The sequence below is a fragment of the Embiotoca jacksoni genome, unplaced genomic scaffold (genome assembly GCF_022577435.1).
Source record: "Embiotoca jacksoni isolate LCO1_2020_lvr unplaced genomic scaffold, fEmbJac1.0.p SCAF_15, whole genome shotgun sequence".
Classification (NCBI taxonomy): Eukaryota; Metazoa; Chordata; class Actinopteri; family Embiotocidae; genus Embiotoca; species Embiotoca jacksoni.
This window is the reverse complement of record NW_027185285.1, coordinates 1,877,468-1,898,635: the sequence shown is the minus strand read 5'-3', so window position 1 is coordinate 1,898,635 and position 21,168 is coordinate 1,877,468. Positions and strand designations below refer to the sequence as shown.

Sequence of the window (21,168 nt, the reverse complement as noted above, 5' to 3'; positions counted from 1 at the left end):
GAAACGTGTAACGCTTTACTATTTTAGCTGGTCGAGACGGAAGTAGTTGTAACTACTACTTTATATAGCGTTGGCTGGATTAGTCCAGTGGTTCCCAACATAAGGGACAGGTTCCCTCCATAGTGTCAAAAACTAAACTTTGAGTGGACGGGGGCATAATATGACTAATGAGGTAGGAAAGAAGACAAAACAAAGTTACACTGCATGAATTTGTTTGCTATTTTTTTTTTTTTTGCCTTTTTGGGGGAAATATAATATTTGTGAATAGATTATTCGATGTTACTGTCTGAGCAATCTCTATTGTGGGACTGCACACAACAAGAGTGGACACTGTGTTTAAGGGGTCATGACGAACAAGCCAATGAGGTTGACGTTCAATGTATTAAATAAATGTAATGTTTGCTTTAAAATGTATGCTTTTAGTCTGAAAGGCCCACTGCAAAAATATGCAGCTCAAAACAGCGTTAGTTTTCAGCTCTGCTCACGGTTGCTTTAACATGAATTATCCAATGTTTTATTACCACGAAGCAAAAAATGTTTAGTATCGACAAAGAAGCAATTGGCTCTGAGCAGCTGCATGAGAGGGCACCCAGCCTGGTGTGATGAATAAAGGCAGAGGTTGTTAACCTGTCAGTGGTCCATCAGACTATTCAGCAACAGGCCGGGAGCCTCCACCCCCTCCCACCACTTCCTCGTTAGCTGTCACTCATCTCTGTTCCACCTCACTGCTGCCCAGCCAATAGGATGCTGGCGCCCGACCAAGAGCCCAAGCTGCTAGGACTTGTGTCGTAAGTTGATTGATAACCATAAACAGAGCTTTTGGTCAGTTATAGGACACCATACAGGTGCAATTAACACATCAAACAGAAACAGCACAGAGATGAGCAGGCATGGTGCATGATGGGTTCACATATGACCGCGTCAGATATAGAAATGGGTGTATAAACGCATTAAATGCTTTTAATTTAATCTGTGTTCCTCCATAAATTGGCCTAAATGGCTGTTTTGGATCAAATTTGAAGAACTTACACCACCGGGTTTGTAACGGTTTTATATTCTTAAAAGAAAACGCAGCATTAATGAAGTTTTCGACAGCCTACTTCTCAACCATCCCGTCCACGTATCTCACTGAACGCCTGTTATTTCTGAATGACAGATTCCACTGACCCACCAGTGTGGGCATGTCTTACCTTCAGCGAGTATCCTCAGCAGTGCTGTGGCTACATCTCCACGTCTTCCTATGTAACAAAACACCGGCAGCATTCTGCTGTAAAATGGCCTACCCACATCTCACCTTCAAAGAAGCGTTTGGTCTGTGTGATTGAACAATTATCGCCGTGGTTAATTTACCATCAATAGGGAGTTTCCTTGTTTACCAGTATGCCTACACATTGTTTAACTTATCCCTTTGACTCCATCAAGAGGTTTTCAGATGAAGTCACTGGCACTGGGCAAAACAACTCCCACTTTCATGGCAAAATGGTTTCCACCACAGCATGAGCATCACGCCTTTAATTTGTCTGTTACACTCCAGTGAAGAGCGAGCGTACCTGTGACAGCTGTTTCTAGTTTTATCAGGATTCAAGAATTAATGGAATGACATGAAACCTAACACCATTTATTTTTTTTCCTCTCAACCTTTTTTTTTTGAGGTGCTAGAATATTTTTTTTGGAAAAGTAATCGTGGGTTCGTGTGAAATTTCCGTTTTTATGATTTCAACATTAAAACTGCTTTACAAATGAAGTTGCAGTGAAATGTCTTCACTGAGCATCTGAACTACAACAGATAACTTCTGCAATCTTACATAGCTCACTTTATGTCAGTTAAAGCTGAATAAGAAACGATAAAAGAAAAAAAAGTCATATTTCAAAGGTATTTTATTAAGCTCATACTAATGTGGTTTAACGATGGTGTTCGGGGATTTGAGGAATTCACAACATTGTTTGGGATGAAAACACTTTTGTATTTTGGCTTCTTAGTTTTAGTAATATGAAAGTTTTTTTAGCACAAAGAAAGGGATGACCAGCTAAAACAAACAAAGTTTGTCTGACGATACAGTCTCATAAATAAGTCAACCTCTCGTAGATTTTGGAAAATCCAAATTGCTACAGCACTGATACACACTGCTGTGATGAGGCACCTTGATACAAAAAGGTTCAGTTAAATATATTAACTGTACAATAATGTTGACGTTTCATATTCATACTAATAAAAATATGAAGCCAAAACCGTGTAGAAAAACATTTTTCTCATGGGGCTCTGTAATAACGTATTCTATTGATAATTTAATAACCACAGAAATGCAAAAGTCTCCCTCTAAATCACAACCAAAACAGCTTTTACAAGTATTTCAAAACAATCTGTGTAATAATGATAATATAATATTTGTTTCTATATCTATTTTTTAGCAATTCCTGTTGACAATTCCTCCAGTATTACATATTCTGCTGTCTTGAACTAATATAGCTGATTTACTAACGGCGCCTATTAATGTTCTATTTCATGTAGTTATCTTTTTCCATTTTTAGTGTGAATTATTATATCATCGTTGAATTTTTTTTTGCATCCCGTACAATGTAGCACACGCTCTAATTGTTGCATTATTACAGTAACATAAATGGTACAGTTTTAATTGTTTTCTACTCATTTAAAGGGAATCTTAATGCATTCTGTGAAGTCATTAAATTATCCAGAAGTTATTACATTACTGGTTGCTATAGCAGCTCGGTGGAGGATCCTTTAATCTGCACCACCGAGGAGCCACCGAGTTTGTTAATCTGTACTGATCAAATTAAATGTTTGAACTGAAGGGAATTAGAAAAAATAGTAATCGAGCTCTGGAATGCAGAGAGGGAACGACACGGTTTCCAATCAGATGTGGAATTGTACGCTGGGTTGTTATGTTGTTGCTTCCATGTGAAGGACCTTCATGGACTCCGAGATCATTGAACTGGTGTCAATTTGCCCGTAGATACCCACCAAAAACGCCTTGTGGAGCAAGATGTCCGCATGTTCTGGAGAGAGAAGAGAGTATAGTGCGTCACGCAGCTGCAAATATGTGACGATTACGGTTGTATGGTTTGTTAAATCACTTTAATTACGATATGATAAATACTCTTTATGAACGATATTGTGTTTTCTGGCACGGGAGTGAGAGCTTCTGATCAGCTCACCCTCAACAAGGATGTAGCTTATTAAGAATTCCCGTACCTTGACAGAGAAGCACGTATTCTGGGAGATTTCTCAGAGCAGTCTGCACCACGTCGAAGTTACCGCTGCCCATGCAGTACATGAAAGTGGGCAGGAAGTCTGTTGCCAGGCTGTGGCACAAAAAAAACATAGATGGTATCAAAGAAAACATGTAAACAGATGGACTGAAGAACAATGAGAGACTTTTTTTTTTTTTTCTTCTCAGCCTGCTTTTACTGGCTGGTTTGTCCTGACGTAGCGATGTAACCTTACCAGGGATTATTCTGGATGCAGCGCAGGGCCAGACTGAAGGCCATGTTCCGACACAGCTCCTCAGAAGACGTCATGAGTCTCTGCAGATCATTCTGCAAACAGCAACGCAAAGTGGTGATCGATGTGTTACACACGAACAAGACATGCTCTGTTTTTTTTTGTGCATGTTGTTTGTGACTCACAATGAAGTACTGTATGATCTCTGGGCTCCTCCTTGACTTGTCATCCACCTCTGTCAACACTTCCAACACATCTATGAGCAGATGGCATTATGTGGAGAAATAAAAGAGTGCATTACTCAGTGTGATTTGGGACATACACGGGTGAAATTGCTGCAGCAGAATGTTAGTTTACCCTCGACTGCCTCTCCTCTCGACATCTTTTTCAGATACATTGTCATGTCTGCAGCACTCAGTGAAAATGAGGCAGATATGTTGACTAGGGGAAGGGAACCAGCCGACAAGTCATCTGATAAAGAGCAAATACAATCGTTTCGTAAATGTAAGCCTCTGTGGAAACTGTAGCACAAAAACTGCTCGTAACAGGTACCGCTGAAAATTTAACCCCATCTATTCAGGATTACTTGCAGCTTGAATGTTGTTATATTTTAGATATACGAGGGCTCTGTAAAAACTCAAAGCACTCAGAGGATGTGAGGCTGGTAATTACAACTGCGTTTACCATCTCTTTCTTCTGCTGTAATCTCTGCAGAGGACCTTCTCACTGGTAAAGTGAGCCCAGCGAGCAAAGACTTCAGCTGGACCAGGTCTGGATTTTCTGCACACATACACCTGAAACAGCAAAACAAAATCTCTCATTTTCAAGCAAAATCACATCAACAGTTTGAAAAAGAACTGATTCAAGATGTTTAATCATCGCCGAATGTATTCAAAAGATACTGTTTCCGCTTACTGTAAGATGGCAGAGTGCCTCTGTAGATAAGGAATGGCTGCTGCTGCATCGTGCGTTATGTACTTCTGAGTGAACTGCAGAAACTTATTAATGAAGACCAACGGAGAACGAGTCCTCTGAAAGTTCTACAAGACGAGACGTGGACAAATACATGCAAATGCCGTTAAACTCTGATTTGTAGCTCATCAAAAACGAGTTACGTCTGATCCGAAAGCCTGCCAGCAGCCCACCTGAAGGACCTTCATGAAGGACAGAAGGCAGTCCTGAAGCGCCCTCTGGTGATCACTGTGGAAAACAAGCGGCTGCAGCAGCTCCAGGATGGCCAGCACGTTGCTGAAGAATGTCATGTGGTTCTGCTGACGGAACTCCTGTATGTTTAGGTGCATGCGACCGTGCAGGAGGCCTGCAATCATGGGGAGGTGTCTGGGGGGGGAAACAACAGTCAGCAGGTTAAACACGGCAGCAGATAATCCACAAATTAGTCATAACCCCAAAAACTGCAACAAGGTGTATTTTTTTTTTTTTTTTTTTTACCTGAGTAGAAGGACAGGGTGGGACACAGCGAGCTTCCGACAGGCGAGGTTAGCATCAGACACACGACCTTCAGCAGACTTTGAGTCTCCAATATCAGCCAGCAGTGTGACCAGGCGATGGACCAGGACATCCAGCTGAGAGACATTACGTTCCCAAGTTACAATCTATATCATGCTGAAATCATGGTTTGAAGAACGGTTTGTCCAATAGTATTCAGCACAAAACAAAGCGTGTCTATTTGACAAAGACACAATAGTTTATGAAGAGAGTATTCTGATTATGAAAACAATTTTCAGCCAAAATGTATTTCCACCTTTCATTCCCCCAGGCAACACGAGGGGCGGTGCAAAATGCAAGGGGAAGGCATAATCAACAGAAGCAAACACAATCAATAAAAACAGGCACAATCGATAACAGCAGGCACAATAGATAAAAAAGAGAGGCACAGTCAGTAGAGGAAAGATATTGAAACAGGCACAATCGATAAAAAGAGAGGCACAATCAATGAAACTCTGAAAACTTTCTGTGGGTAAATGTCAAGCGTGCCGAGCAGTCGATTAAACTTTCCCTATTTCGTGACCGTACGTCAGTGTTTCGCGCTTCTTGTGTTTAATTTTAATAGGACTTACAAAAATCAGTTTTAATCCACTTATGTAGGAAGTGGCTACATTTAATCAGACGTTTGATGACACGTGCGGAATCTCTGGTCAAATTTTGACGTCTCTATAATATTCACAAGACAAACAAATTGAAATAATTATATCACGAAAGCAGCACATCAAAATTCAATTCAGTTGCAAAAAAAAAACAAATCACTGGTTTTGTTTAGCAAGAACCGTGTGACGTGTAAAACACGAACACATCTTTACCTTGCAGCTGCTGCCGTCTGCGGCCCCTCCGCTGCTTAACGTGCCTTCAGGCAGGGTAACGTGCTGGATGACCTCGGGGAAGTGCAGATAGATCTGCAGTAGCAAATTCTGGCACCGCTTACTCATCGCACTGTTTAGAGCCAAAACAAAACAACCAACAAAAAGTAAGTATACTGTATGCTATGGTTTCATCAATGAGTTAAGGCATCAAGGAATAAGACATTCACTTTGTGGAAAATACATTTTATATTTGTATTCTTAAGAACAGTTCAGCTGTCCAATCTGAAGCCACAAGCTTAATATGGAAAATAATCAAGTGTAATCCCTGATGTCATTGAGTTGTGTAGCTGGAAGCTATTTAATTGACAGTGAATGGCTGACCAGTTTTGTGCGGCCACAGAAACCCTGTCACAGCTTTTCTACTCAAGTGGGCTTTACTCTATAGTTGTTCTGACATTATAAAACACTCTCAGAGAAAAAGTACTCCAATTCACTCTCACTTGTCTTTTTCAGTTTGATCATCAACAGAGCTGACATGAAATCAGAGATTAGGGAGCACAATAAAGTCCTCAATTGTTTCTGTCTACAAGCGACAATAATTAATGTACATTAATGCAAACGAGGGACATGAACAGCATAATGTAATTCAGAGGTATTGCTTTCAAGTGACTGCACTTTCATAAAATCCTCTTACTGCCTAAGGCTCTTGTCAAGCTCAAATGATGCACTGGCTACTAAGTGAAGAGTTTATTACAGCCGTGCATTAAGCAAATCACAGTGACCTTGACCATGAGGAAAGCGTCTAGTCGCTGTTCAATAGTTTGTGTGTAATTGGAATAAACACCAGCTTATCTGACAGCAAGCTCTTGCAAGAAGAATGCTTAACATACAATCGAGTGTTTATTCCACACAAGGCCAAAACCCTTTACTTTCAACATGTTTTTATCCTGCCATATTTTCCACAAGCAACCGTTTTACCAGACAGCTTAGCTGTACTTAAAATACTGTAATTCTGAAGCTAATTTTGCTTGACCTTGGCCAAAGTTTCCTCATTAAAGTGGTTTAATAACCAGAGACATATTCATGAAAGGAGGTTTTGCCTCCACAAAGAGTTGCACCCTGATCTCTGACAGCTAAGTCAAAGCAGGAATTCACAACACAGGCAAGTTTAGAGCTCCAGCCTTAATCCTCTTGCCTTCATTATAATACACTGAGCTTTTAAAGAGATCACAGTACAGACGACTTCTGGTGGTTTTAATTTCACACCAATAGACCTAATTATCGAGTTTTCCCTGGTCCGCAGCATTGTGGCTGACAGAGGAAGTCTGAAAAGTTCATCTGCACTGAGAAGTAAAACCTTGTGCTATTTACCCCAAGTTTATCAGCACACCATAACATTATAAAAAAAGAAAAAAAAGAAGAAAAAAAAAGACTTTCAGTATTCGGGCTTATTAGAGAGAACAATACAATGTGTCAAAATGGACTGGCTGAGCACTTTGGTAAATTGTGCTTGGCAAACTGTAATGAACATACGTATCATAAACTGTGGATGGACGAGCAAAAAGAAATGAAACAAGAGAAATGTGAAGAAGAGAAGAGAGGTGTCCATAATGAATATATACCGGATGGCAACTAATATACACCTTACCTGTCCTCCCATTTCTTTGTGCAGTTGATGAGGTAGTCCGACACTTTCTTAATGTTTTCCAGCGCTCCGTTGCAGTAGGAGTGAAGGAGGGGCAGTCTGGACTGGATGAGGGAGCAGGAGGCCTGGCCCACACCGCTGCTGTCATTGTGGGGCGAGTCGCGACCGTTGAGCTCCGACTCCGACAGGATCAGGTCCACCAGGCTGATGAGCTCCTCTGAACTGAGTCGGAGCACAAATTTTTCTATTTTCTTCTGCACAGAAGAAAAAAAAAAAAATCATCATCATCAGCTTCAGAACTGTCTCCCTCTGATGTTGCTAAGTAAGGACTTTATAAGCAGGTTTTTGTTTTTATTTTTATCCTACTTGAGGGATCTTCTGGTCACGTCCTTGCCAGATACGTGGAATGTGGCTGCACGCCCACAGGAAGTCCAGAGCTGACGATGGGTCCAGTCTGAGAAACAGAAATTTGGCAAACTCTCCATGTAAGAAACAACATCCTCAAGAAAAATCAAGAAAAGAAAAAACGTTTAATAAAATGACGTACTTGTAGTCTCTGCGCTTGCTGAGAAGAGCACCGATGCACTGCAGCAGGGTGGACCAGTTTGACTGATGTGTCAGCAAGGCCAAAAGATAAGGTCTGTAGGCTGGTGTGCCTCGTGCCTTAAACAGATAAACAGTAAGAGAGGATGCGTCGCTAATGCCGAGAAAACACCTACTCCGGTGTGATAAGACGAGAGGAGAACACTATCTGCAGACAATGCTTATCTTACCTTGTTGAGGGCAAACAGCAGCTTCTGCTGAAGGTCTGAACACACTGAAGTAACTTCAGGGTCGAGATGCTCCAGCCAATCAACGAGCAGCCCACAGCTCAGTCCCGACTTCGTCACCTCGGAGCCAGTGGCAACGGTCAAACTAGAATGTTACATTTATAGGAATGTAATTCAACTTCTATTGACTTCAACAGCCTAAATCAAGACTTCAAACAAAAATAATGCACATTACATCCACAATACGACTAACAAAGTCATTTCGTGTGTTCAGAAAATGAACTGTTCATTACATCCAACAAATCCAAAATTGCACCTGTTGCGTTTCATTTAAAAGCTGCTTCGTTTGCCTTTGATTGATTGATTTTAGCCCACAAGAATCACAGGGCGACACACTCTCTACCAACAATTTACAGACACTATTCTACACAAATAAGTGCAATCACTCCATCTACTGGCACTCCTCAGATCAGACATTGATCAGACAGTGAACAGCTCGTTAGTATGTACCTGCCTCACCGGCATGATCGAGGTAAATGCAGTTCCCTGTAAATTTTCACAGCATGTGAATTGGAAAAGCCCCAATAAAGCTGCAAAATTAAACCATCCCGAACAAAACCCAGTAGTTAGTTTCCGAGTACAAGGCCACAGACAGCCGGCGCCGCTTTGCTATGTTTGTCACAGGCAGCCGTGTTTGTCATTTATTCCTGTCAAATATAAATGTTTCTTGCATGACTTGAGAGGGAAATAGAATTGCAGAGCTCACTTGTTAGAATCCACTTCCTTTTTCACAGCTCGCTCCTCACTTTCCTGAAGGAGCAAGGAAATCACCATGGCAACAGGGCCAGCCGTCCCGTTCTGTGTACCCACAGTCATCAACAGCGACAGTAGCTCCTCCAGATATGGCGATTTCACTTCCATTAGTCCTTGTAACACTGAAATAACAAATAGCACATTCAGTAGTGGGCTTTGGACGGCCCTAACTGAACGCTTATAAAAGAAAACTAAATGTTAAATGTGACAGCAGCTTGTGTGCTTTCGTGGCAGCAAACTGCGGATGTAACAATATATCACCATATGATTTCCTCAAACCAATAAAATGGATTCTCTTCACCAGATGTTTTGTTACTGATTCAAGCTGCTGTTTTTCTCACCATCCCTGCTTTTGTTTTCTTTTTATTGTAAAGGACTATTTTTGTCTCGTGCTACCTGTATAAAAAAAATCTAGAAGGGTCAGAAATTATACTTTTATTTAACTGATAGAAAAATTTGAAAATGCAACAATCCATGATGACAATAAACCGATGTATCTAAGCTGTAGGCCGAGGTACCCTTTTGTAATTAGCAAAAAAAAACAAAAACAAAAAAAAAACCCACAGAGCACACCATGTTGCACCTTCATATTTCTACACAAGCAAGAATAGCCAAAACAAACACCGGCACTAGAGAGGGCCCTACACATTTTTGTGAGTTTCCGGGCCACCGTAGACTCTTTTACATGCATGGAAAGGGAGGAGTTATTCAGTTTGTCACTGAGATGCTACTAAATCTACATACTGCTCCTTTAAGTCACCAAAACCAAGTAGTTGATTAACTTCCTTTTTCAGATGCTCTATCGACTAATCTTTCAAACAAAAATCAATGCACCTTCACATCCACACAGTGACTCCAGTAATACCTTTGCCGATGAGCTCAGCTTCTGCATTACATCTCTCTCCAGCTTTCAGCATCGCCATGACGGCTCTCAGTGGCACTTCAGTATCTCTGCGATAGGCCAAGGCCTCAGCCAGGTGAAGGAAACCTGCACGGACTGCAGAGCGGAGACACTTATCAGTCCTTGTTTATATAAAACGATGCATCTGAAGAAATAAAACAGTCAGGGTTCTTACCATCACTGTGTCTGTGTTTATGAGAGTTCTGACCAGCAAAGGATTTGAGGAGGGTCTTCAGTGGCCCCGGCTCCACAGTTGGGTTGTCCAACCAGATTAACATCTCAACAGTGACTTTGAGGAATAGTGAGGAGAAAGCAACATCCTGGGACACGAGACGCTGGAGAAAAAAACAAAAACAAAAAAGGACAGAAATATTAGAATTACAGGCTTTATAAAGCAGCATACAGAATTATGCACTTCCTGTCCGTATGTTTTACCTGGTAGAGGTGAAGTTGGCGCATAAGTGGACACGAGAGCGCATGGCTGCGGTGCATTGACATGACAATCGGCGCTGCATGGGCAGACGAGAGCAGGGCTAAGAATGCCTGCAGCAGACGAAAGGCCAAACCACCCTGCTGAATCTGACCCTGCTTGGCTCGCATAAGCTCTTTAGCCAGGGCCTGCTGCAGGGCCAGGGAGAGCTGACTGGGAGGAGGGCCGTGCCAGCGAGGGTCCACCTTTACAGGGAAAATCTGTGGAAGGAAAGGAAAACAAACAAGTCGGTTTGATAGCGAAGTCACTCAACAACAGTTTCAAATGTTTTGATGTGAAACTATTTGCAATTAATAACTGGCATTTAGCCCAAAAAGAACAGTGCTCACAGACGATCAGTTAAAAAGAAAAGAAAATATCACAAAGAGATGAGAAACAAACAAATTGTAAATCTTACCTTAAGCAACATCCCTGTGAAATCATCATCAGGCCCGACTGCAGGAAGCTGACTGGCTGCTCTCATCTTCACAGAGCTATGAGGCGTTTCCACGGTAACTTTGGCCTTACTTGTTTCAGCTGAATCTGTCAGGGATAATGTAATAGGGGTATTAAGTAATTTTGATAATTTACATACATTTCTACTATGTAACTTTGTCATCTTCTTCACATGAAAGGCCTAAAACATCTCAGATTATGTGCGAGTAAAAATCAAATCTTGATATTATTAAAAACATTAAAAAAAATTAAAGTTTAGAGAAGTGATGAGGATAAACATTGAACAAAGCCATATTTATTTAAATGTGAAATATTGTAGGAGCTAAAATTGCACATAAACAACCATTAGGAGGATAAAGTCTGACCTCTGAGTGGAGGAAGAGAAGAACTAAGTAAAGAATGGAAAGTATGCCCCCCGGTGGCACCTCGCTCATGTTGCACCTCAACCAAGTGGGCCATGTAGTCTGTTGCAGAGGAAATACACATTAGGCTCAATTATGAAGATTTTAAATGAATCCAAGACATTTTTTTTTTTTTAAGTGCTTCAAAGTAGACAAAATCTCACGCTTGTCCATGATGTTCTGCTCCAGCGACTGAGGATCGTGAGAGACAGCCTGATCCAGGTACTGCAGGAGTTTACTCATGCTGGAGACAGGAATGCCAAAGGATTGCACGAACAACAGCAGCTGCTGAGGCTCCAGGTCTTGTAAAGCTGCAGGAAATACGTGCATGGGTCCATTAAAAAGAAAGCAATTATTTACTCGGTGAGCAGCACACAGCTTTGTATACAATACCAGGTCGTACCTGCATCGACCAATCGGGAGACCTCAGATCGGATCATCCTCAGTTTCAACCAGTCTGGCAGCAGAAGAGCCTCCTCTGAGGTGTCCACCAGGAAGGCAGTGGGTAGAGGTTTCTTGTCGGGAAACCAAATGTCCAAAAGAGCATGGAAATCACTCTCTCCTGTAAAAATCCACAATCGTAAACGCGTTCTTACAGCCCGTTTAACAATGTAAATATTGAACTTTAAAGTGAAGCAGACTACCTTTGGGTGGCCCCAGAGTCAGCAAGATAACCATGGCATGGACTACAAGAATGTGCATTGTAGCGGTCTCTCCTGTAGTCCAGCGCAGAAACACCTGGTCCTGAGATTCTGACTGGAAACAATAAACAACATAAGAATTGTCGAGCACAAGTGTTATCAAGTAAATCCACACTTTTATAAATAGTAAATGCCTATAGTTACAATACAAGACTTAACCTTCATTTAAAAAAATGTATTTCAGTTGGCTGACTGAATGATCACAGGAAAAGGACAAGATCACAAATTCGAACTGCGAGAATATTTCTTATGTATTGAAGATGAAATCACTGAAACAGTGAGAATATAGGCAAAAAGTTTCCCATGATGTAAATGTCAGTTCAATTAGTAACACAACTCTCGTACGCGCTCACCCAGCTGTAAAGATCCTCCCCATCCTTGGTCTTCCTCATCCGCTTGATGTAGCTAGAGAAGATAGTGAGAAACGCAGAGAGCACAGCGTCCGACTCAGGCCGGGTGGAGTGTTTGGAAAAGAGACTGTTCATGATGGTGGAGCGTTCCACAATCAGCCGGGCAATGTCCTGCCAAGAGCAAGAGAAAGACTGCTCTGTGAAAACTAAACTGGCGAGAGAAAATCACGTAATGCGAAACTGTAAATAGCTTGCCATTATTACCAGAGCCAGGTCATTATGAGAAGCCTGCTCCTCCACTGGTGCATGCATGGATAGGTAGATGAGATAGGCACTGATCGTCTGTGGATCTGTCTCCATGTGAATGGCCTTCAAAGGAGCAGACAGACAAACAAACAAACCCTTTAAACTCCTACTTTTCAATAGTCATACATTTATTTCCACTGAATGACAGTTCACTTCTAAATCACACTGACCTGCTGCAGTGCAGTGGATGTCATGCCCCTCACACTGTCAAACAGGGGGAGCTTTGGTAGGTCTTGCAGCAGCCACTGGTACCCCGGCAACAGTTCAGCATCTGCAGAGTCCTCCTCCATTGGCTGGTCTCGCTCCTCTCCATCTTTCAAGCCTCCTTCACTGAGCACCAACGACAAACCCTGCACACAAATACGCAATACATGAAATAATTGGTTACAGTGCGACTAGAGGTTTGTTCTGTTTTCGATACGGTACCTTCATAGCCAGAACTCTCGATGCCACCTGGGAGGAGCTGAGACGACGCAGGAAGTAATCCAGCACTTCGCACGTTGTCTGTTCGTCCGCTTTGGGACCCAACAGAAGATCCTGGAGCCGTCCAAGTAACTGCCTTTGCTTTTGTTGTCTCTAACAGGAACAGAGATAATATCAATCCAACAGTCCCATTTTGTGAATGCAAATATGTATAATTAAAATGTATCTAAAAAATGTTGCATGCTGCATGTCCAGTGCCTTGTAATCAAGACAAAAATCCCAAATAATCAAAATACTTGTCTCTTCTTGGCCTTCTGCTCTTTGCTCTCTCCTTCTTCGTCGTCCTCGATTGGCAGGCTGTCGTCAGCAGCGTCATGCAGAAGGAATTCACACAGGCACTGCACTGGAAGCACATCCAAGGACCCTTCACTGGACTGGACCAAGTCAGCCAACCATGGCATGGACTGAGAGGAAGCCTGTCAAGGATTAAAAAACAATGCATTACAGTTAAAAGGAGTCACACTGACACTACAAAAGCAAAGACTAATGTCATATTGTCTCTTCTTTTAGCCACGGTACATTATATTAGGCTCAATTTGTTTGCTCCTGGCCAATGCTGTACCTTTTTAGCTTAAATTCTGGGTCATTATAACAAGTATTTGCACCAAGCTGACACACGTTATGTTTGTCGAGGCATGATGTCTATTTTGAAGGCAACATATGTGTCCGTTTTGTGTGAGTTAGAGGCAGTCTGACAAAGACTTTGAGCACGTTTTAAAACATCGTAATTTGTTTTGCCTCAACTCTGTTAGATTTTGGTGATAAGTAAAGACGGGTTGAGAAAACTGAGCAACAGACTGAGTAGCACGCCTGATTAATTGACTTTCTTAATGATGGCTCTTTTTCATTAGATGTCTCAGAAAGCTGAGTGAATCAACATGCACAAGACCAAGGCTCCAACAAGAAAAGCAGCCATATTCAAGAAACTACAAACTGAAACTTTAGGAAAATAAAGCTGGGGGCTGTTGAAGCGGGGTCAGTTGTGTACGAGGCCATTTACCTGTCTCTGGATGATGTTGAGAAGAAAGTCTGGGTTGCGGCTGCGGCAGAGCAGATGACCAAGACGCAGAGACTGGTTGAGAGTTTTTACCTGCTCCTGGACCTGAGGAGGAGGTCGGCGAGGAGGACCCCTGAACACAAACAACAGCCATGAGTCGATCTTTCCATCACAAGAATGTTCTGAACATTTATTATTACTGTTAAAAGCTCACAAGTTGATCGAGTTACACAGGACATTTTGCTGACCATTATGTTGTAAGACTTGCATGCAGCATAACAAATAGAACTGTCTAGGTCAGCTGTCTCAGATCTGTATAGCTTGAGTCTGAAACCCCTACTTCCCACTTTGAGCAACTTTTCCAGCTGATAACTAAGGCATATTTTTTGAGGATACAATTTGTTTACGAAGATGCTTACAAGCCTGCCTTTTTGGAGGACTTAAGGAAATATTCCTTTAATGATAGGCTTTGACTTTATGTGGAACATCTAATGGTGATGCCAAAATAGTGAGATTGTATAATGTAAAAATGATGAGTATTAAAGTTGAGCATATTCCCAGCACAATATGGTATTTCAAAGGTTCTAATTTAGGAGCACAAATCTGAAGTCATTTCTCTCGCTTTCTTACTGTGGGTCCAGACTGGTAAGCTGAGACAGCAGCAGGCTGTTGCTTTCTGTGATGGTCTGTTTGGTGGAAGCTGCTGCCAAGTGGCTCTCAAAGGCCAAGATCTCTTGTTTCTCTCTCTGGGAGATCTGGAGCTCCCTGTTGATCATCTCTGTCTTTGTGTCCTCATCCGCAATGGTGCAGGGAGGGTATGTGTAGTTACTATGGAAACAGAGAGACAGAGGTGTGTTAGCTGTTCAGCATTATCATATTTAAATGGTTTTATTCTCATTTATACCCTTTGCTTACTTTGTCATAACCATCTCCATGAGCATTTTCAGAGTAGGATATCCATCCCAGGCAGCCAAACCTAAAGGGAAAATTGTCAGACAACATATTTTATCAAAAATATTGCTTTTAATACATATAACAACTTATCATAAGTATGTGTATATGTGTGTGATTAGTTTACCTATCTTCTGAGGATTGAATGCAGCCACCACAAGCAACAAGAGCCATGCCTTCCAATAGAGCGTGGATATTGCCAAATTTGGTGGTTGGTACCTTTGAACAATAGGAGCCATCTGTTATTTTAGTCTGTAAACCGTACGTGACATTAAAAGGCATTACAGACAGCTGACGTACCCTGTTGGCAGCTGAATGTTCTCTGGGTGGTGGTATGTACACAGATTCAGCACTGCATCAATGAGTTGGATCCTTTCCACCTTCAGGACCTCTAGATCTGCTTAATAAGAAACAGTCTGTGAGCTTTGTGGCTTACAAATGCTACGCTGAAGAACCACGCCAAGAAAACTATAACAATGAACTATTGCCTTTTGTTCACACTTTCCTGGCACGATTTAGCAAAGATTTGCAAAGATAAGGAGTTGACTCTTGGAAGACTTAAGGAAGCTCGTTAAACTGACGCACAAGCATTTACTTATGTCCAAATGTTCTGCCAGAGTGTAACATAAACATCTGTAACTGTGATCATAAACATTTCCAGCCAAAATGGAATCACCATGCACACCATCAGACTGCACTCCAGCAGCTCTTTTAACCAGGTGATCTGCGAGCTCCATGGCGTCTGCCGGACCCAGAGGCAAATCACGCGACAGCCCGATCACCAGGATGCGCATCAGTGTGTCCTCCAGCAGAGGCACCTCCGAACAAAGGCGGAGGAAGAAACTGAGGGATGAAAACAATTAGCTCCGTAAAGTCTCAGTTGTTAAAAAAAAAAAAAACTGTTATTCATTTGTGAAGGCTGGAGGGAGACTCACTTTCTGTCACTCTCTGGAGGCCAGTTGTCCCACTTGTAGTACGTCTCGGGTTGCTCTGTGAAAAGCACTTTGTGAAGGCTGCGGACATAAAAAGGGATAAATCATTTATCAAGAGCAGAAAGTATGACTAGCTCATGCAGTTTGGACAATAAACACATAAGTTACATGCAGATACTGACCAGTGAATGTAGTCTTTTGAGCCAACTTTGCTGATAGTAGGAACCACAGTGTGAAGCCACCACACAGCGTCTCTCTGAATGGCAGCTATCTGATTCTGAAACGACCTCAGCCCCTCCAGATCTGAAACAAACCGGAGACATGTTCAACCCAAGGCGAAGCCAATCCCTCATATAATGAATTAAACTAGAAGAGCAAAGACACAGCACGCACTCTTCTTCTCTCCTTTGTCCCATGCAATGCCGGCTTCCTTGACCTGAGCAGTGATGCCCAACATCATGGAGACGGTGAGTAAGTCAGTCACCTGGATGACAAAGCGCTCCTATACAAGAGAGGAATATAAACAGTTCAGAGTCAAGTGTAAATAAAGGAACAAATGAGGCAGTGCTGGGGAATATTGGTGTCTACTTACCTTGAATTCCATGTCCACGTAGCTGGCCTCCTTCCTCTCCTGCATCAAACCAAAGCAGAAGGACTGGAAGTTGATCTCGTGCTTGGTCTGTTTGATGATTTCTCTCAGCAAAGCTCGGGAGGCACGGAGATAATCGTCCTTATTGGTCAGCAAGTCTTGGAACACCATCGCCAAGAACTACAGACGCAACAATACAAGAAGAAAGACAATTTTGAGAAAATAAAGGAATTTCAAACCAGAATTTAAAAGCGAAATAAAATTAATAATAACATTATTTATACAATTCAAAAGAGTCTAGTTCCACCTTTGGCGCCTGCTCTGGGCTGTGCTGCAGCACTGTGTGGAGGACTTGCATGTTGTTGGGGTTCCTGGCATTCGACAGCTCATTAAAGATCACCAGCTTCACCATCGTGCTCAGGTTGTCTCTGTGTGCATTTAGCAGCTCCCTGGAGAATCACATCCAAAGCACCAGTTAAATGTGAGTTACTGAGATTTAAAGACAAGATGGAGGCAGGACAATAAGCACAGACCTGACACACAGCATGTAGTGGTTGAGGAGGACTTTAGGTTTGAGTCGGATCTTGATCAGGTTGGAGATCACCTCCATGTCGTCTGCTCCGTGGGTGTTGCAGTTCATGCACAAAGACATGAGGAGGTCCTGAGCTGGTCGAGTCAGCTGAGCACACAAAAAGATAAATATAAGAGTTAATGCTTAGTAATCAATAAACAGTTACTTTTGATTGTTTTGTTTTCTACATCAGAGGATACATTTAACATTTCACTTACAAAGATACTGTGACAAATGATCAGGATCCCTACTTAAGAACACGTGACAAAATACTGTTAAAATAAAGTATTGTCGTTATCAGTGTTAAACCCCTCACCTTTGGGTTCTGGAGCCACATCTCCAGCCTCTGCACAGCCATGAGTCGAGCCTCTTTGTAGCCACACGTGGCTGTGAGCAGACGCAGCAGGTTTCGGGACACATTGTCCATCGGCTGCCTGCGGTTCAACTGATCTCTGAGGACGTCGAGCACGTAGTCCTCCACGCTCTCTGCCAGTTCATCATACCTGCAGATCAAATCAGACCAGTGGATGAGAAGAAGAAAAAAAAAAAAACGTCAAGGAACTCAGTACATTTTTGTAAGCATCATTCTACATAATTCAACTGAGAAATATTAATGAAAGACCACAATCTAATCGTCCACCAAAAATATAAATTTGATATACAAATCAGAATGGACTGTACACTGTAAAAGTAGTCACAACTATGTGGGAGCTTTAATACCTCGGCATAACCTGTCCTTCGTCCTCAGGGCTGAGTTTCTCTTCTGCTATCAGCAGTTCAGTCTGGCTGTCATCCTCATCTGGGGTTGAGGGATGAGGGCTGCTGCCTAGAAGACCGAAAAGCAGCATAACCAATTAGCACTTGTTTCCGACATCGACAAGCCTAACTCCGAACAAGCCGGGGCATCTTGTGAATGTACCATACCTGCACTGAGATCTCCGCCAGAGCGGCCAGTGTCCGCCTGCAGTAACATGCTCTTTGGGGGCATCCTTGTGCCAAAAGCAGTGTGGAGGTTGTCAACAAAAGTCTTACAGTGAGAACTGTCCACCCAAATTCTTTCCCCCAGCGAGTCCTCAATGTACACCTGAAAATGCATTAATTGACCAATTAGAATAAATGTCTCATGCATGACAGCAATAAAAGGTTGCCAACATATCATTTCTGAGAATTATCTGGACATTCTCACTTTGACAAAGATCTCTGGCCAGTTCTCGTCCTCCTCGTAGGCTGCCATCAGCAGATTGCAAGCGAGAACAGAGACCAGGCTGTTGCCTTTAGCTTTAAAGTTGATGGAAGCGTCCCGACGCAGGAGGCTGCACAAGGCCTAGTGACAAAAAAGTGGAAAATAATACAAATCTAGTCAGATTCCATCATCTGTGAGGTTCACTTGAGGAAAAAATACTGATGTTCACTGACTTTACAAGACTAACGTTCTATTTGTGCAATGCATTTAATATCAAAATGTACTTTTTATTCAACTCTTAAGTTAAATGATTGTACAACTACACTGCTGAAAATGTATCATCGCTATTTTGTCATGACTTTCACATTATATTAAAATTAAAGAGAACATTAAGATAAATGTGTCTTACATGGTTAAAACTGGTCCCTATAAATCAGTTAATTTCCTCTGGGCATATATATTAAAACATCACTGCATTAGAGGTCTTACCTCAATAATTCCTTCAGTAGCAAAAACGTTGGGCTTGATTTTGGCCAGAAACATGAGGCTGAGGTAAAGTGTGATGTCAGGCTTGGCTCTGTTCATCTTTAGTTGTTTCACTGCTCCACACAGCAATCCCTCAATGCGATCATCATTTCCCTCCGATTCTGCAGCCTCAATTTCATCCAGCAGTACTGCTGGAGAAACTGCCATAAAAAAAAAAAAACATGAAGCTTCACTTGCTTTGGCAGTCATCAACTGAGGGTTCGCAGCCATTTCCATGTCAACTTTAGCAATTCTTTCAGAAATACAGACATACAGCCAGTGACTTACCTTCAATAGGTACGACTGACGGTTCCTTTATTGAGGGGGATATAGCCCTCTTGTCCACAGCTGCGACATCAGCAAGTCGTCCCAGGGCGCTGACTGGAGGGGTGGTGGATAGTTTGGGTCGCTTGGCGAGGTTGGACAGACCCGATGAGGAAGGCAGAGCCGAGGAAGTCTCTCTTTTTCTGTCGGCAGGTAAACCTGTGGACGCTGGCTTCAGGAGGACAGCGGGGGCTTTGGACTCTCCAGCCTGGCTCTTCGACCCGAGAGCAATGAAATCTCCTGGTGGAGGATGACCTGGGGAAAAGTCACAGTTAAGATTTTTGCTTAGACACTATCATCACGCCAAGACACTACGATAACACTCGGGATGGATGGATGGATGTCAAGTCATACCTGAAGGTTTGGCAGCACTGGGGCGCCTGAGAGTCGTTGGCTTTGGACGATTCATCTTCACTGACAGGTACAAGTCTAAACCAAACCCACAGCAGGTTGAGCAGGGGACATGACCGAGCTTAGGTTGGCCTGTGTGTGACAAAACAAAGAATAAACACAACGTTAGGAACATTAGCTAGGTGCTAACATCTATTGGCTTTTTGAGAACCTAAATCAAAAACATATAACGGGCTGCCAAAGACAACAGACTTAGCAATATAAGAGCAAGTTCAGAAGATATGGTCAGTCTTAAAGCTGTTAACTACATCTGTACAACCGACGGGACAAAAAAAATTGCTCGGCTAACAACAACAAATCTGGCAAAACGCTTATGTGGCTCTTAGCAAATTTAGCGTCACGCGTTAGCAATGAAAGCGAGCTAAGAGTTAATTATCTTTGTTTTAAAAAAAAAAAACCTCACCGTGATAAAAAAAAAAAAAAAAAAACAACCTGAACGACGTTCTTTACACAATAATTACTGACATTAACCGCCTCAAAACTGAGAAGGACCGAGCTATGGTGGCTTGTTCTTCTCTGGACTGGTGGTCCCCTGAACGATGCGCCCTCCAGCGCCCTCCAGCGCCGGGGATGGTCGGGTACACCGGAAGTTAATTTACCGGTGCTGATCAACCTCCTAAAAGCGGGAAGAAGTATCGATGCCTCGCTTCAAAAGTCTTAAATACTTGTGTTTTGGGCGTCTGGGTAGTTGCCGTGAGTGCATGTAGCTGGCAAGAGCGACCAAAAGTTTTACTTTGAAGTTTTTTTTAACCGGAAGCTTTACTTTTTTTTTTACTTTTTTTTTTTTTACGTCTACTTTGACGAGACTTTTAGTTACTCACTGCGACCAGCAGGGGGCGTTATTACAAAAGTTCAAAATGCCACATTTTGTACTTGTGTATTGTAAAGATCTGCCTGAAGTATGTCTGCTGTGCAAACTTAAACGATAGAGGCGTAATTACCTACTACCGAAGGGCAACGTGTATGTGTGTGCCGTCTGGTGGCCATAGTAACAACTAATGTAACTTCCGGTCAATGCCTTCAAAGTAAAACTGTCTAAACAGACGGAAGTGTAGTTACGCGCTGTTCCTAAGGAGGGCACTGAAACGCCAAAATTTGTTTATATGAAGAAGAAAAAAAACAAAGATTTTTTTTTTTTTTTTATAACAAATTAAATAAATACATTGTGGTTTTACTTAAATTGTTACTTCATACCTATTGCGAAATCTAGTATATGATTATATAATTACATTTTAGCCCTTGGAAAAGTGTTCAGTATTAGATTTATAGATGCACTGTTAGATGGGCAGCTTTCAAAGCTATAGTGTCCGTTTAACATACCATACATCAAGTAAAAAAAAAAAAAAAGGCCTTGCTGTCATGCTGGTTTTGAATACCTTGTCTGCCATTCAAAGCAGAGAGTCACTGTTTTTAAAGTTATCACTTTTGCACCCTGTACTACAAAAACACCAAGTATGAGAGTAATGAGTTGATTTATAATTTGATTACATTGCATGGTCTTGTAATTCATGTGTGTAAAAATACAAGACCAAGAACTCACCAGCAGATGTCATCTTGCCGTCTGCATCAACCGCGTCAAAACACTGGTTCATTTTAAACACAGATGTTGACA

The 21,168-nt window shown here is 42.1% G+C and overlaps 1 protein-coding gene across 3 annotated transcripts; it reads right to left on the bottom strand.

Annotated features, from left to right (window-relative positions):
• Window positions 1–1,860: 1,860 nt before the first annotated feature.
• ints1 (integrator complex subunit 1) lies at window positions 1,861–20,063 on the bottom strand. 3 transcript variants are annotated; one of them, XM_069148744.1, is made up of 48 exons: window positions 19,960–20,063; window positions 19,500–19,628; window positions 19,110–19,400; window positions 18,786–18,982; window positions 18,300–18,437; window positions 18,038–18,197; window positions 17,834–17,939; window positions 17,430–17,616; window positions 17,076–17,221; window positions 16,850–16,991; window positions 16,546–16,722; window positions 16,347–16,455; window positions 16,136–16,256; window positions 15,957–16,034; window positions 15,707–15,864; window positions 15,322–15,421; window positions 15,149–15,240; window positions 14,986–15,046; window positions 14,701–14,898; window positions 14,074–14,203; window positions 13,310–13,489; window positions 13,017–13,166; window positions 12,761–12,940; window positions 12,549–12,653; window positions 12,288–12,455; window positions 11,878–11,989; window positions 11,637–11,795; window positions 11,398–11,544; window positions 11,198–11,296; window positions 10,795–10,919; window positions 10,343–10,597; window positions 10,083–10,242; window positions 9,872–10,003; window positions 8,960–9,128; window positions 8,197–8,338; window positions 7,971–8,086; window positions 7,790–7,877; window positions 7,427–7,677; window positions 5,779–5,908; window positions 4,910–5,043; window positions 4,606–4,798; window positions 4,376–4,500; window positions 4,145–4,254; window positions 3,818–3,931; window positions 3,646–3,716; window positions 3,464–3,555; window positions 3,212–3,321; window positions 1,861–3,015 (listed from the first exon to the last, which is right to left on the bottom strand). In XM_069148744.1, the coding sequence occupies exons 2-48, from the start codon at window positions 19,552–19,554 to the stop codon at window positions 2,900–2,902; spliced, it is 6,579 nt and encodes a 2,192-aa protein (XP_069004845.1). In that variant the 5' UTR covers window positions 19,555–19,628; window positions 19,960–20,063; the 3' UTR covers window positions 1,861–2,899. The 3 variants fall into 3 exon arrangements, with proteins under 3 accessions (XP_069004845.1, XP_069004846.1, XP_069004843.1); XM_069148745.1 differs by having other exon boundaries at window positions 15,322–15,418; XM_069148742.1 differs by having other exon boundaries at window positions 15,698–15,864; window positions 20,022–20,036.
• Window positions 20,064–21,168: the final 1,105 nt, after the last annotated feature.

Excerpts from the sequence above, each read along its gene's own strand:
- ints1 (XM_069148742.1), bottom strand. The coding sequence starts at position 19,554 with ATGAATCGTCCAAAGCCAACGACTCTCAGGCGCCCCAGTGCTGCCAAA. Across the intron at positions 16,035-16,135 it reads TCAAAAGACTACATTCACTG|CCTTCACAAAGTGCTTTTCA; the intron begins GTCAGTATCTGC and ends TTATGTCCGCAG. Across the intron at positions 3,016-3,211 it reads ATACGTGCTTCTCTGTCAAG|AACATGCGGACATCTTGCTC; the intron begins GTACGGGAATTC and ends TTCTCTCTCCAG.